Below are 15,426 nucleotides of genomic sequence, written 5' to 3'. Positions count from 1 at the left end.
CCACCATGGATCCACCTTATAAACCCTTAATATTGCTGCATTCAGTGAATTTAAAGCAAAGGGCTGTCAAACCAAGACATGCCTATCACCGAGCTGTCCCCCTGGGAAACACACGTGTAATAGAGAGTGTAATAGTCCCTTATCTAGCTCAAGGACACTAGCAATATGGTGTTAACATTTCCCTCTGACTTGTAAATAACAGCTGGAGAATTACAGTAAATGCTTGACATCAGATAGTATAGGATGTGCAATGCTGGAAGCAGGTGTGTGAGCAGATGGCTACAGAGCAGGAATCGTGTAAATGTACAGTACTATGAACTATGTTGAGCCACTGCTCGCCACCCAGTGTCCAGCACAAACCCCTTTTATTAAAATATGAATATTTAAATCACATTCAGCACAGCCTACCGAGGAGGGACTACATGTGTAGATAATCAAGTTCATCCCAAGTCAAACAATTAAAATGAATGTGCGTTAGGCATTTCTATTTACAACACAAAGTTCTTTCACCATGGACAAGGGGACTGAAATTGGCAAAGAGAAGCTCACAAGCGTGTGACAAAATCTTGCCACAGATAGACAATTCGGAACCAATCTGCAGCCAGAAGACATTTTTCAAATTAGGGAAGAAATTCACATCCGACAAGGACGGTGAGGAGAGCAGGATAGGGACGGCTGGGCAAACACAAAATGCAAATCAATTCAACCTTTGGAAATATTGGAGAAAACATTAGATCATAACAGCACAAACCTGTAGCATCTGAAAATATAGTATTTTAATATGCAGCAAGATTTCTGAGATGAAATGCAGAGTGCTCATTATTTACATATAAAATCAGCAACCACAATACATTTTAAAGCATTTAATAATTATTTATTATAAAAATAGCCACATTATGCACCTACTATCTTAAACAAAGCATCTGTGGGGTTCTCTCACGTACTTACAAACTAATGGGATTAATACTTTCTATTTAAGAGACAAAAGCCCTGAACATTAGCGGAAATCCATGTTAATTACAAACCTTCATTAAGTCAGCACAGCTGTCAATGCCAGATAAACGTGAAGCTGTTTCGATTCCTCTCCGTTCTTCCAAGAACAGAACGTCTTTCCATCCATAAACTCTTTACTATAGGAAATGACAGAAAATCCTTTCAGGAGTCACCCTGAGCACGACCTGCAAGTGCACGGCTCTTCTTGTTTATGCTGACTTTTCCAGATAGAAATCACCCTTTCACAAGGTTGATCTCCAGTTGAGCGGTGACCCTCCCTCCTTAACACACTGTGTAATGCAGTTCATTAATTCACCGTGGTACTCTGTGCAACAAACATCCCATTAGAGTGTCAAAGTCTGACTGGATTTGACGTCGGCATTATGTTTATAGCTTCAGATGAAATTTGTGATCGTAGAAATTCTTTGAGATTATAAAGAAATTGGACCACATACATTAATAATACCAGCACTTAATAGCCAATGATACATTGCTCGGGCAGAGATTAACTAACTGCTTTGACAATATTTTTAGTGAACAATCTTCTGCTCTCTTAAGACATGACATTATCTGAAGTCAGATAAAAACTAGATCAAGGTGTTCGAAAAGGTACGACTCTCCCTGGGGTATAAGCCAGCAACACTGAAAAATAGATTAGCAGGGGTATGACAAATACCTCAAAGGCTTTATCAGATCCAGACAAGCCAGGGTCATTAATCACCATTTTAGGGCAACACACATACTAACTCACTCCCATCCATCAGTTCCACTGAACTCAGCTCTTTTATAGAAAATAGATCATAGATCAACCCAAAATTTCCTCTGACCATTTGTTATGGAAAAAAGTGCAGAACTGCACCAACCTTTAAAATTTCCATGTTAAACAAATTCCTGAATACTCTGCTTCCATCCACCTGTTAGAGACATGAAGATTTGTCGCTGCCTGTCTGCAGGAGCGACACACTGAGAATCTGATTATCAGCCGGCTGCTCTCGCTGCGAGGCTGTTGAACAGACTGCTGAATCTTGGCTGATAAATAAAGGTCCCATTCACTCACTCAAAACTTGGGATGCTCAGCAGTGAGTGATAATTGCAGTAGTGTCGCTCAGTTTGATTGATGGACCTGTGCCTTGCTCAGCACCCTCTAGGTGCAACACAGAGATGTTTCTCATAAAAGATGATGCATCAAACTGCATGTGAATTCCAAATGCAATTGTACGCTCTAAATTGTCAGCATCCCTGAGAAGGAGGTGGGGCTGAGGAAGAGTCTCTAGAGCTTTGCCAGGACCTAAGGTGTTTTATTTTAGCAGTGACACTTCATTTCAGTTACAGTAATGAAACTGTGATGTGTTACAACAAGACATGTACGCAATTCCTCAAGGGCCTGAGCCAGAGTGATAACACTTGAATTTATGCCATAAAACTATGATTAAAATAAATAAATGAATAAAATATAAAACAAAGATATTGAGGGAGACAAACTTTTCATGACTTCATACATATTTTACAGGGTAATTAACTTCACCTCATAATATTCTGTTCTTTAAACTGTGCAGAGAAAAAAATCTGATGCTATTTAGAGCTCCAGTAAATCTGCCACAGTATTCAAAGACAATGTACACAATCTATCGCAAAGATAGCGGCAAAATGGATCCTTCTTTAAAGTCTAAAATATTTTAAGGACTTTACTGCAGACATTGAATTATGCCCTTCAACAAATTACTATGTTGGATGCACAGTGAAGGGCTCAAGGCAGTTCACTGTTTCAGTGTCATACCACAAAATGATTCAGTTTTACACATTTCTCAGGCTTTTCATTGCCACCTTCTATCAGTACGCAGGCTTAGGTGTTCATACTGTAAACAGTAGAGATCTGCTATACAGTTTCTACCAAGATATTTATCTCTTTAATATCTCTGGTTATCTTAGGCTATTGCAACCAGCTGTAAATCAATCACCATGGAAGGTTTACTGCAACACTGTGATGTGCTATATCAGATATTTAATTCACCACTTTAGCCCAAACAAACACTTTCATCTGGATATTTTATCTATAAATGTTCTTTCAATTAAAACAAAGAATTAAAAACCAATGTCACAACATGCAACATGTAGCTATTAACATGCTGAAAAGAGGAGTCCACTCTGATGTTGCATTAATGTTTCATATGATGACCTTAGTATGTGGACCCAGGGGCCAGCCTTGTTGTAATCAAAGATCTGCACCACTGAAGTGTCCTTGAGCAGAACACTGAAGCTTTAAGAGTCTTGCAAGATGCATGTAAATGGAGAATTTTCTTCCACAGATCTGTGTATTTTTGTTATTTCATACAGCAATACATTCTGGCATATTCAGCTTAAGTTGTTCAATAAAGGCAACGTGTGTTTGTGTGAGAAACATGATGCGTCTAAATAGCAGCTGTACCGTTTATTTGGCTGTATCCTTCTGTCTCCTCTCTTCCATGTTATCCGTGGTTTGGGCGACGCTCTAGGTTTGCATTCTAGAGATACATCTTTTCCAAGTGTGGCAATGACCCGTATGGGATTGGAGACGAACACAGGGGCTGACGCTGTGCAAGACAAACACACAACATTTTTAGGCATATTAAAAAAATAAAGGAAGGAACAGTAGTCGTATAGCAGAGCGCTGAATGTGACAATCAGAAACTTGACTGTTTCTGTGAATTCGTTTTGGAATGTCTCCACCCCATAGTGCCAAGAATATTGCTTATTGTAGTTTAAAATCACCATGTGGCTGCTAAAATGTATCAGAATTATAAATGTAATATTTATTCCACCTCCTCAACAGTTTAAAATCACCATGTGGCTGCTAAATTGTATCAGAATTATAAATGTAATATTAATTCCGCCTACTCAAATGTGGCATTTCAAAGTAATTATTTAGAAAATGCTAGAGGGTTTAGAATGACGCATCATGACTGAAAAATCTGCTTGATCAAAACTTTTCTACATGAAGCACAGGCTCACAAAACATGCTCCTTTACATACACTGATTTAAAACATGCTTTTGTATAATGCATCACACTTTGGTCTCATTCTGTGCCGATTCAGTATCCTCTACAATTACTTAAATATGCGTTGCACTGTAGAGTTTAATTACTAAATAACTGTCATGCTGGCATGACTGGATGTGTTCCACTGCTTTTATGAAAACAGTTTTTAGCCCATATTTAACCAGACCGCCCAAGTGAATAATAAATACAAAGTATAAACATGCTCAAGAGAACAAATTAAGCAGTAATGCTCTAAATAAGGCTTTCAGGCACTAAAGTTGATGTGGTATTGGTTTAGTGTTGTATTACACATCAAGGCCAACTACAGGCTGCAAGGCTTTGTCAACTGTGATTATTCAAATCATGAATGATGCTTTGTTGGTGACATTATACACAATGACAATTCAATCCCATCTGTAGCTACAGGCTGATCCCTGTAACACTTGTGTCTTTGAGCCTGAGTAGTTGCCTGAGTAGCAGAGTCCCCTCTTGACATGAAAAGAGGCAGAAAACAGAGCAGTTGCTGTGTGTATTTGTTTTAATCAAAATAAGAGCAGGCCTGCAGCTGGTGACAGCAGTACCCTTATTGCTTCACCCGCCGCCCTCCCAGAAGAGCTGGATCTGGGACAAGATCACAGGCATGAGGGCAGCTGCTGCCCCCCAGTACCCTCTAGTGATGGCTCATCTGCAGGCTGTTATTAGCCATGTAATCTGTCCTGATAGTGTTTGCTTGTGGACATCTCCTGAGAACACAGGTCACTGGGAAGAGATGCCTGGGGGGTACAGTTATGAAAACATTCATCACCAGCTTCCAAATATCATCACCGTAACTGTAACCTTTGGAAGGCAAACACACCTCCTCACCAGCTCATTAGAATATAGAACTTCTGCTGCAGACTACACCATGAATTTAAATCAACTAAACTGTGGTTGATTTTAAACTGACGGTTTAGGGGAAACCACTGGTTATTACAAATAGACAAAAAAAATCTTTGTCCATTTGCAACAAAATTTTCTAAGTGCCACCGACTTCTCTTCAAAAAAGGGCATGCCACTAAGACAGTAAATCAAACTGTCCCTCAGGGGGAAACAAAAGGGGAATGGATGTCACCAGATGTGTCCCAGTATAGAAGATGACAAGGAGAAAATAGTGCATCAACACAGAACAGTGGACACCCATCCAGTATGACTGTTTTTAGCCTGAAGCCTTAAAGGCTGAACAGCCCCATTTTCTTGGCTTTTAATGTCCTTACATTCCCAAGTCCAAGTGATGCATGTCCTGCTATTTGCAAAAAAGGACACAAATACTTTTAAAATAATGACAAAATGGTGCAATGTGTGAACTGGCAATTAGTGACAATTGTACTTGATTATTAAATGATAATAGAAATCGCAGTTTGGACTTTCAGTGTAATGGAGATTGTGATGTAGCCTGTGCTTTGATGACAAACAATAGAGCAGAGATACGACCCTAATGGAGTTATTAAACCCCATCAAAAACAAAACAAAAACATTCATGTCTCTCATCTAGTGTGTGCTTCCATTAGTATAAATCTATACATTGCTTTTTGTTCTTCTCAAATTAATGTAGAACTGTTCCAGACTCACCTCAACCTGACGTATATAGACACCTCTTTGAATATAACCATAAAGGTCTTTCTTTTATTCATGCCGTCCACTGCCCGGGTTAAATCAGGGACCATTGATTGGCAATCAGCACATCTCACACTTCAGCGTTCCCTACTTGCATTTCAATCTCCCTTACCTATCATCCAGTACCTTATTCAGACATCAATACTTTGGCTGCAATTTTCTTCTTGCAGAGAATCAAGAAATATGTTTGGCAGAATGTATAAATATTTTTTCTTTTAATGCTTTTTATTTGTTTAATTTAAATTATAATTCCAATGTGCAATTACCTAAAATCTTCAGTTCTGCATTAGAGTAGATGGCTCCATATTTATTTTCTGCAACACACTGGTACATTCCTGAGTCCATCTGATGCACTTTGTGAATGGTCAGTTCTCCATTCATTACTTCAAGTCGACCCTGAAATGAGAACAAAATGAATGTAGCAACGCTGCAGAGTGGACGTGTATGTTCATTGTAATAATTCGGACTAATTTCATGGTGCAATCAACAAAAGAAGGGCACAGTGTGTAGTAAGGCTACCTGGGATGTCAAGGGCAGACCATTACGAAGCCAGTGGTAGGTGGGCCGGGGCCTCCCTGTGGCCTTGCACTCCCATTGGAGCTTCTCTCCACTATCCATTTGAGTATCATTAATCATTCTGACCCACTGAGGGAGGGCTTGAAGGTAGAAAAATGATTTAAGAATAAGTAATATATCCTTGAAACACCCACAAAGCAAAATATGGTCACCTGCACTTCAACACACAACAAATCGCACTATTTAATAAGCTATCTTCTTTTTCTAATCCTCTGTTAGGTTCTTTAATGCTGGAAAAACTGAAAGAAGATTAATATCTATTCTAATGAGGCACTGGCTCACAAACATCAACAAAAGCAAGGGAAATTGTCAAAATGATGTACAGTACAGCTACGGTTTGCGTCTAGTTCTAGACCAAAGTGGCTGTTTAAACCCGTTTATCTCAGACTTACTTTCTTAGAAAATGGCTGTGAGTTCTAGGTTTTGACTTGGCTTGAATGACATGAACTGGTTTTCTGAAACAATATCAAGAGTTACTCCAAAACAAAATAAATTGAGGTTTCATAGGTAATAATTAATTAATATGTGTGGTCTTAATAATTAAGAGAAGTTAACTTCAGATTAATTCCTTCTATGTGTAGAGACGTGTAGTTTTTGGATGTGAATTACTTGGTCAGTCTAGGGGAGTGTCTAAGAGTTTCAAACTATGATTATTAAAAAAAATATACACCAGAATACCTCCTGTCAAGACCAACAACTACCAGCAGCCAATGACAAAAGCAAAACTTGCAGTAAGTTTGATTAAATTGCTTTCTGGTTTATTTGTGCACATAGAAAATACTGTGACAATTTGCGCTGATGGGTCCCAGAGCTGGATTGTTGTCACAAGGAGGAAATCAGCCCTTGATCATGTTCATGTTCTTTTTTTCTCATTTCATTGCATGATGGCCTCTGGTATAGACAAACTAGGCGACTGCCTTTCCTGGTGGCACTTCGCTCATGGGGCTTTTCTTTTTTTTTGTACAGTATCTTGCTCGTCTTTCCAAGGCTGCGTGTTCAGCTCCTGTTCAACTCTACATGCTGCAAGGAATCTCTGCCACAACTGAAGATCTGAACATTGTACTATATAGGCTGTGTGCACTTTTCATCTTTTGTCTGTTGGCTCTTATGCAGTATGTGGCTGAGTATTAAATTCTTGAACTATAACAAGAATATAAAAGGACTTTTTACTGACTGGGCTGGGTCATTATGCTCATGTCGTTTATGGGAAGGAACGTTTAATTGTTGTTATTTTTGCTTTTGGCTGTAAGGTCTTTTACTCAACATGACATCGGTACATACTCTAAGTAAATCTAAACTGCAGGTTGTAACACACATCACTAAAGATAAAAATGATGCATAAAATATTAAAATACAGTAACACATACAATAGTCTTTTGTTGGAGCCTGTGTGCAGACAGGAGGAAACATGGCCACGGAGCTGCTTCCTCTACAGTAACATGCCAAGCACGTTCTTTGCTGTTCTTTGCATATGGCACCTTCAGTAGAACACTTTTTTGTGTGGTTTGATTGAATGATTATGGTCAGAAAGGTCCCCCTCACAATCAAAGTTCAAACTACCAGCTGACCTGTGTAAATTACATTTAACGTGATACTGCTACAAATTAGGCTCTCTATTCTCCTTGTGAAGTCAACAGAATGGAGGCTGCCAAGAAGTGCAGGGCCTTGAAAATGAGTCCTACCAAGGCCGAGGCGGTCCATTATCTTATTCCTTTGCACATGACACAGAGGAATGGGGGACATGCACCTCATGGATAGGTTTATGATCATGGGCAAAGGCAGTAAATCAAGAAGCTTACTAACACAATGTTTAAAAAACTGAACACTGTTCTTAAACTGAGGTCCATCCTGAAATTGCACATAGAATATTAAAAATACTACTCTGAATGTTTTTAGTTGATATTTTTGGTGATAAGCCATGGCAAGATTTGGTAAAATATACAAGTGTAGTGAACTGTATACCTGCAGGAGATTTAAGTGGACTATATTAAAATGTTAGCCTAAATAAGCTTTGATCCTACATATTGTTAATCCAACCAGCTACTCTACAATTAATGATATTTTTAAATTTAGAATGACTATTGCAATGCATTAACTGATATTTATGTAGTGACAAAAAGAAATAGAAATACTGTAGGTGTGTCCAAAGCAAATAAACCAGCTCATATTGGTTATGTCCTGAGACTCAGGCACCTCTAAACTAAAAGGATCCTTGGAAATAGTGCAGAATGACCCAAATAGCTTACAGAGCAGTTAACTAACAACTACAGTGTGCTTAGAGCAATATTCCTGCAACAGAATATGTCATGTGCCTATACTGTATAATGCATGATGGCTATACAGCATTAAAATATTACAGAAACTCGAACATGCTCAGACTCACTGTAGACCTGTAGATGTCCTTTGAAAGCAGTGCCTCCTCTTGGATTCTCAGCCTTACACTCGTAAGTTCCTGAGTCCTCCAGCTGAATGTTGGGAATCTCCAGCACAGCCTGGGACTTCCGAAGTCTTGCTTTCTTGGGGATGTTGCCATTTATCTTCCTCCATGTAATTGTTGGCACTGGACTGCGTGGAGAGAAGAGTAGGAGGATATGATCACAGAAAAACAGGAGAGTAAGCAGTGTTTACAGTATGAAGGTGTTTTATTGTTTTCACCATAGGTGTAGTGTTGAACGCACCGGAACGATGCACCGCAACTTTTTTCCCCCTCCAAGACAGGAGAAAGAACAGGCCTATTTGCATAATCTGATTGAAATTCATAGTGTTGCATTATTGTGAGCACTTGCAGATCCAATCACCAGTAAAGTGCATGTCCTGCAAAATGGAACGCTCTGAGCAGTGATGTTAAAATTTAAGGTGTGGTGACTGATTCACAAGGTCAACTCAAACGCGCACTCCGATGCCTAGAATTTGCACCCGCGAGTGTTTGTGAGTTTTGTCCAATCACATTTAGGATAAAGTGAATGATTCGGAATGGTGACAGAATGAAAGTGTGATCATCCAGACTGACAAACTAGAGCGTAATCTCCAGGAGGGGCCAGAAACAGGCATCACATTACAGTCAGTGATGCTGGCAAACTGTTATACCTGTGTATGTGAGTGATCACCTGTAGGCCGACGTGGTGCAAGTAGAGTACAGGATGGCCAAACTTTGGCACATACTGACCAGTCACAAGCCCCACAACACAGCTGGTGTTGGTTGTACACTAAACCAACATGAAGTAGGAGGAGTTCAGTGAACACTCAGCACGTTGTGGAGTTGGTTTAACACTTCAGAGCAGAGAACATCTATGTTCTTACAGCTTTACGAGACATTTGATGACTGGTCGAGACAATATATTGATCAGACATAGCAGAGAATAAAGTCAGCCAAGCATTTGATCGTCTGGGCAATTACAGTTGCCACCGTAGGAAAGGTGTTTACATGGCCCTCGAAACAGGCCATAGCTTAACCGTGCATGTGCACGAGCATGACATTGGTGCACCCTGTTACTTCAAATACTCTAGCACTACACCTCTGGTTTTCACGTTTTTGACTAAATGATTAGTTAAAAAAATAATTAATCAATAAAGAAAAAAGATTTCAAAATAACTACATCAGACTAACAAATATCAGTAATGACTTGCAGTCCAAGATGTACAGTACTTAGTTTGTAATCAAGTATTGACACACTTTGACATCTACTTAATGTTCTGCTGTGCATGCGCATTACTGACCTTTGTACCACTCATGATATACAGTATGTACTGTACCAAACAAACCTCACACTGTATCCTGTGTTTCAGGGGGACAGGGACAATATTTAAATCAGATTATTACAGCCAGAGAGGTTTTTATGATTAGTGCATGAGCAATGTCACCTATCCCCGTTTATTCTTAGACTATGTGATGGATCCTTAAGACAGGCAGATGACTTGCACACACAATGAGAGACTGTCTTGCTCTGTGCTCAATATCAGTAGTACTCTTGTGTGACAATTAGATTTGACAGAACTCTGAAAGATGGAAATATGACACATATAAACCCCCCAGTGAACCCATCAATCATTTAGCCAAGATGGTAATGTTAAGTCCACGAGCTTTCTTTTTTAAAATCTGTTTTAAATTCACAAGGACAGTGAAGTGCTCTTGGCTACAGTGAACTCAAATTTGCATTCAGAGCATGTTTTATATTAAACAAAGGTTTTTGTCACAGTGTTTTACTTGTTTTCATTTTGGACAGGAGTTTTATGTCAACTGTTTGTAGATTGTATATGGGAATGGGTAATTCATCACCTTAAAGCAGGCTTGTTGGGTTCCTCACATTACAGCGAATGTAACGCAACATACTAAATAATAGTATGTGGTTTTTGAACAAATGGTTACTGGAATCCCACATTTGTGCACAGGAACTTGTAAATAATGTTCTGCCACTAAAATTAATAATGAGTTTAAAGAATGTAGATTTTGCAGCTTTGCATATTCGCAATCCCCAAGTAAAATGTGGATTAGCAATACAGTTTCTTAATCCATCATAAATGATGACGTACTGCATAATGTCAGTGTTTAAAGGTTTTTTTTTCAAAAGCAATTTCTTTTGAGCTTTTAAACGCTTATTCGACAGTGCACTGAAGGCAGACAGGAAAGTGAGGAGAGAGAAAGAAGGGTTAAGACCTGCGGATGTTGCGCACACCAATGTGCATCCGTAAATGGGTGCCCGCCAACTCCACCCGGCTATCTGGGGCACCCAGTTTCTACCCTTTTACTTACAGTAGTATTTACATAATATGCATTCTAGTTGGTCCATGACAAAAAGGAGTAGCACAGTTTCACCTATTTTAAATAGTCATACATTAATGTAGTTAAATAAAGAAGAAAAATGTTACCCATTGTAATAGCAGGTTAAATCAGTAATACAAATGGTTCCATAGAGTATGGATGTCAGAGGCAAAATCTGGGGCCTGAGGTAAAGTAAAATATGTGTGGTCTAATGTGGTGTTGATTTGTTAGTACTTGGCATGTCCATATTAAAACCCCTCTGGGGTATAAGAACAACATAAACACATACTAAGAACAGGCATAGAGATTTAATCAGAACTCATGAATATGGAATGCAGCTGTTATGAAGCACTTCCTTATATGTAACAGAATTTTGCTTGAGACCTTTGCCCCAACTAAACTCTCAACAAGCCAAAAAACAGAGCACATTTTTAGAGACTCTGAGGTGCTCGAACATGAGGAAGAATCTTCCCAAGTCCATGACAGGATTTTTCTTTGGAGGCCGAATAATGAGCGCCAGGCCAGTACATGTTCACATGACTGGGGGCGGGCAGGAGGGAATAGGCTCACTCAGTTTAGAAACAAGAAACTCTGCCTGGATGAAACTGTTGGCATAAACGCCTGAAGCTCTTGTAATTCTGGTCCATTTTAACAAAGTGTACAAACTGACTATTTTAAACCCTCACATTGTGAATGTGTTGCACACTGACGTTTATTTAGATATTGCAGTTTTCAATTTACGAATATGCCAATAGGTAAACTGCAGATTAGATCTCAATTAGAATTACACACAATTGCTGCCTCCTCATCTGGACTTGTTCAATAATAAAGGTTCAAAATTAAATCTAATCCCAAAATACAGTGGAGAATTAGAGTGCTTCAGATCATTAAGACCTAGACATTATCCCACCGTTTAGTTTGTTTGCTAAGCTCTAAATTTCTTGGTCCCTTTACAATATTCTAGACCAATTTTAAGGGAGAATCCACCTGAAACATGAAGCCACATTTTACCTGTATGATCTGAGCAAAGCAACTGTCTTTCAAAAACATTAAACATAGCACTAAGAGCATAAAAAGTGTTGTCATTAAGAGGCACTTTCTGTTGCTACTGACAATGTAGTCCTTGTGGCCCCGTGTAGCTCAACGAGGAAAGTAACTACAAGGATTCCAAACATTTGATTCCATCTGGGGTCACCGAAACTAAAAGTATACCCACTACTCTAAGGCAATTTGGATGAAAGCATCCACCACATGCTACATATTATATTTTAAGTGGAAATGAGTGGGAGAATGTGTAACCCATCAAATGTACAAGGCTTTTTGAACTACAGTGAACATCATATTGCAATATCCCTTGAAACTAACAGCACTGCACTTTCCAGAATTTCTCCTGAATCTGTGGAAGCAGGGTTTTAAAAGTCTCTTCTTTGAAAATGTATAAATAGTATATCATCACCTACTGTATAGGTGGCTGTTATCTTTCATAACCCTTTATTAAAAAACAAAAAAACCAAGATTAATGACCCTTTTGCATGAACTGACAATAAAGGAACAGAACCAAAATGTATATAATGTATACTGTATTGCTTCAGACAACAAACTACATTGTTATTTTGACTATACTGTTAAATAGGCAGTAAAGGCTCTTTGTGTAAGGAAGAATGAATCTACCAGGTTTCTGTCCAGAAAACTTGACTGTAATTTGCTAATGATGCTTCTTTCCAATCAAATTTATATTTAACTTCATTTAATTATGTATATAGACTAAAGTAACTTGGTGCTCCACAACAGCTCATCATGTTACAAACAAATCAGATCATTTTCACAAACATACTGGTTACAAACGCATAATTAAAAACCAGTCTTGCCAACGTTACCAAAAATAGCTTTACAAGGTGACTAAAATGCAAATCTTTTTCAGGTTAGAGGGGACTGCCTTTTTATTGTTCCCTCCTCTGTATTCACTGTCTCATTGTTCTCTTTGCCCTTGACTGTGGCCTGAAAAGTTCTGTCACCAGCAAATATGAACAGACAATCACATCAAGGAGCTTTGGCATTCACACACAAAGCGCTTCTCTGCCTCGTCTTAGCTTGTGGTGCCATCATACATATTGATCAACAGGAGAACAAAACCCATTTTAACTTCATTTTCAGTGCTATATAAAGACTGGCATTTCTTAATAGGGTTCATTGATAAATCATTCATCTCTACATAAAAGGGTAAGTCACTAGGATCACTGTCTGACTGAAGGCCATCATACACAAATGACTTCACAGAGGGAAGCGCAGGGCCAGGACTCAAGCTGTTTGGCTGTTCTGCAAGAGTCCAAACATTCATGCTTAGCTTGATAGGAAAACCAAGGTGTGTGAGATTATAATGGAGTGTCTATATATTTAGGAAATGACTTGCCATAATGTGGATAATTAATTGAAATCAAGGTAAACAATGATGAGGTCCTTAGCCATCTGTAGACTGAAGACTGTTGGCACTTAAGATAGAAGACAGCAATGAATAATTCATGCCAAATAGTTATAAACAAAATGGAGCAGGGATGACAACATTGTGTTGTAATGTAAAACACTACTGCAACTTTAAAATGTTTTGACATCATTTTTTTATTTGAATGTTTAAATTAAAGATGTCCCGATCTGATACCAAGTATCGGCATCGGCACTGATCCAGGCATTTTTGACCTTGTATTGGCCAGATTAAAGCCAATCCACTTCCGATCCATATGTAGAACTACAGTCCTGTATTTGAGCTGAATCGGTCACATTTTAGTGTAACACAGCTGATAAGCTGTTATATTAATCAGTCCAGCTGTCTACACTGCCTGTGTGTGGGCTGGCATATCACTCTTGCTTTAGGCACGTAGCCAGAACTGAAGCCTATTTTTAGCTTCAAGTCTATTTTTTCGGAGCTGTGCCATAAAACGCTCCACAGAATCCACCAAAACAATGAAAGCTCACTAGCTCCAACCAGAAGCAAAAACATATAAAACACATGATCTATCCTGAACATTACTGTAGTAATTTTTAAAGTGTGTGTAATTTTTATTTGCTGGACGGATGAAATATACATATATAAGCAGGTGTGGCCAGTAATTCCCTCATTGTCTATTATTTGTCAGAGTTTTAGATCATTTTCCCTTCTCAAAAGTGTTTCTGTCACTTTTCTGTGTGCTTTTGTCAGTAACATATTTTATTTAGTCAATGCATAGGAAGCACTTGGTGTACTAACACTTGCCCGGTATAGACATGAGCGCTCTTCCCACAATGTGCATGCAACAGTTATGCACTGTACACGCTATGCTTTCAGTGTAGGCGCATCACTGTAAGTTTATTCTTTTGTCCAGTGGTGCTACGACAGCTGCCATCTTTTGTTAAGGCAGTGCTATTAAATGGGCAAACAGGGCTAGTTACACAAACTGTGTGGTCACATACAGATACAGAGTAGTAGTTACTATCTGCTCTGTAATGAATCTGTAGTTGTCCAGCTCCCTGTGATTCCTTCATTCATATCAGTAATTTAAGATAATAAACTTAATATTTTGGAACCAGGACCTGAGCCACTATTTGGCTCAAGAAACTCCTAACAAATACAGTGTGTCAGATTAATTTCAATTTCAGTATGTCTGATATGTAAACATTTAATGCAAGTAAAAATAAACATCTGATCAGATAATTAATATTAAAGGAATCAGATCCATATTGGGGCCAAAATACTGGATCAGACATTTACAAATAAAGTTGTCTTTCTTTTCAGACTAACCAATTCCCAGTTTAGCTATCATAGCTCTTTTGATAGAAAATTATTTTAAAGTAAAAAGACAATAGTTTCATCAATCATGAAACCACAAAACCAGTGCCAACTTCAGTAACACTGGTGAATGCCTTGGCTTTTAGTCTCTGTGGACAAAAGTGTGTTTCCCCTTCTGGCAGACAACTATTACTGGATTCATTTTTTTTTCCATAGTCATAACTTTTAGCTTTCCACATTCATAACAGACCCCGAAGTCACCCAGGAAACACAGATACATTAGGGCTCTCAATTATGAGAACACATGGCTCCCAAGGGCTGAATTCCCTATTCAGTCTTCCCTCCGTGCACTAACATGCCATCTAACAGCCAAGCTACGATGTTGCACTTCTCTACACTCACTTAACATCCTGCCTGAAGACAAGATATGGCTGGCTCTCATTCAGGTAATGGAATAATGTAATTTAAGAAGAGAGAAAAAAAACACATAAGGAGTATTATCTGGAGGATCTCTCAGCAACAGAGCAGTGATAGGCTGTAGTTTATTGTTCCAGGTGATTAATATGATACTGCTTTAATAAACTTATTTGTGCAATATGTCCTTGTTTACTTACTTCCCCAGAGCAAAGCACTCCAGCCTGACAGTGACTCCTTTGGCAGCCAGAACAGAT

The 15,426-nt window shown here is 38.7% G+C and overlaps 1 protein-coding gene across 1 annotated transcript in view; it reads right to left on the bottom strand.

Annotated features, from left to right (window-relative positions):
• cntn5 (contactin 5) overlaps positions 1-15,426 on the bottom strand; it is a 100,491-nt gene that overhangs the window by 18,119 nt on the left and 66,946 nt on the right. The window contains 5 exon segments of the mRNA XM_020614760.1: positions 3,419-3,563; positions 5,927-6,056; positions 6,180-6,316; positions 8,620-8,801; positions 15,370-15,426. The exon segment at positions 15,370-15,426 is cut by the window's right edge and continues 12 nt beyond it. Of these exon segments, the coding sequence (XP_020470416.1) occupies positions 3,419-3,563; positions 5,927-6,056; positions 6,180-6,316; positions 8,620-8,801; positions 15,370-15,426 (651 nt within the window).

This window comes from Monopterus albus, unplaced genomic scaffold (genome assembly GCF_001952655.1).
Source record: "Monopterus albus unplaced genomic scaffold, M_albus_1.0 scaffold150.1, whole genome shotgun sequence".
NCBI lineage: Eukaryota > Metazoa > Chordata > Actinopteri > Synbranchiformes > Synbranchidae > Monopterus > Monopterus albus.
The sequence above is the reverse complement of the archived record's forward strand: the minus strand, read 5'-3'. Positions and strand labels throughout refer to the sequence as shown.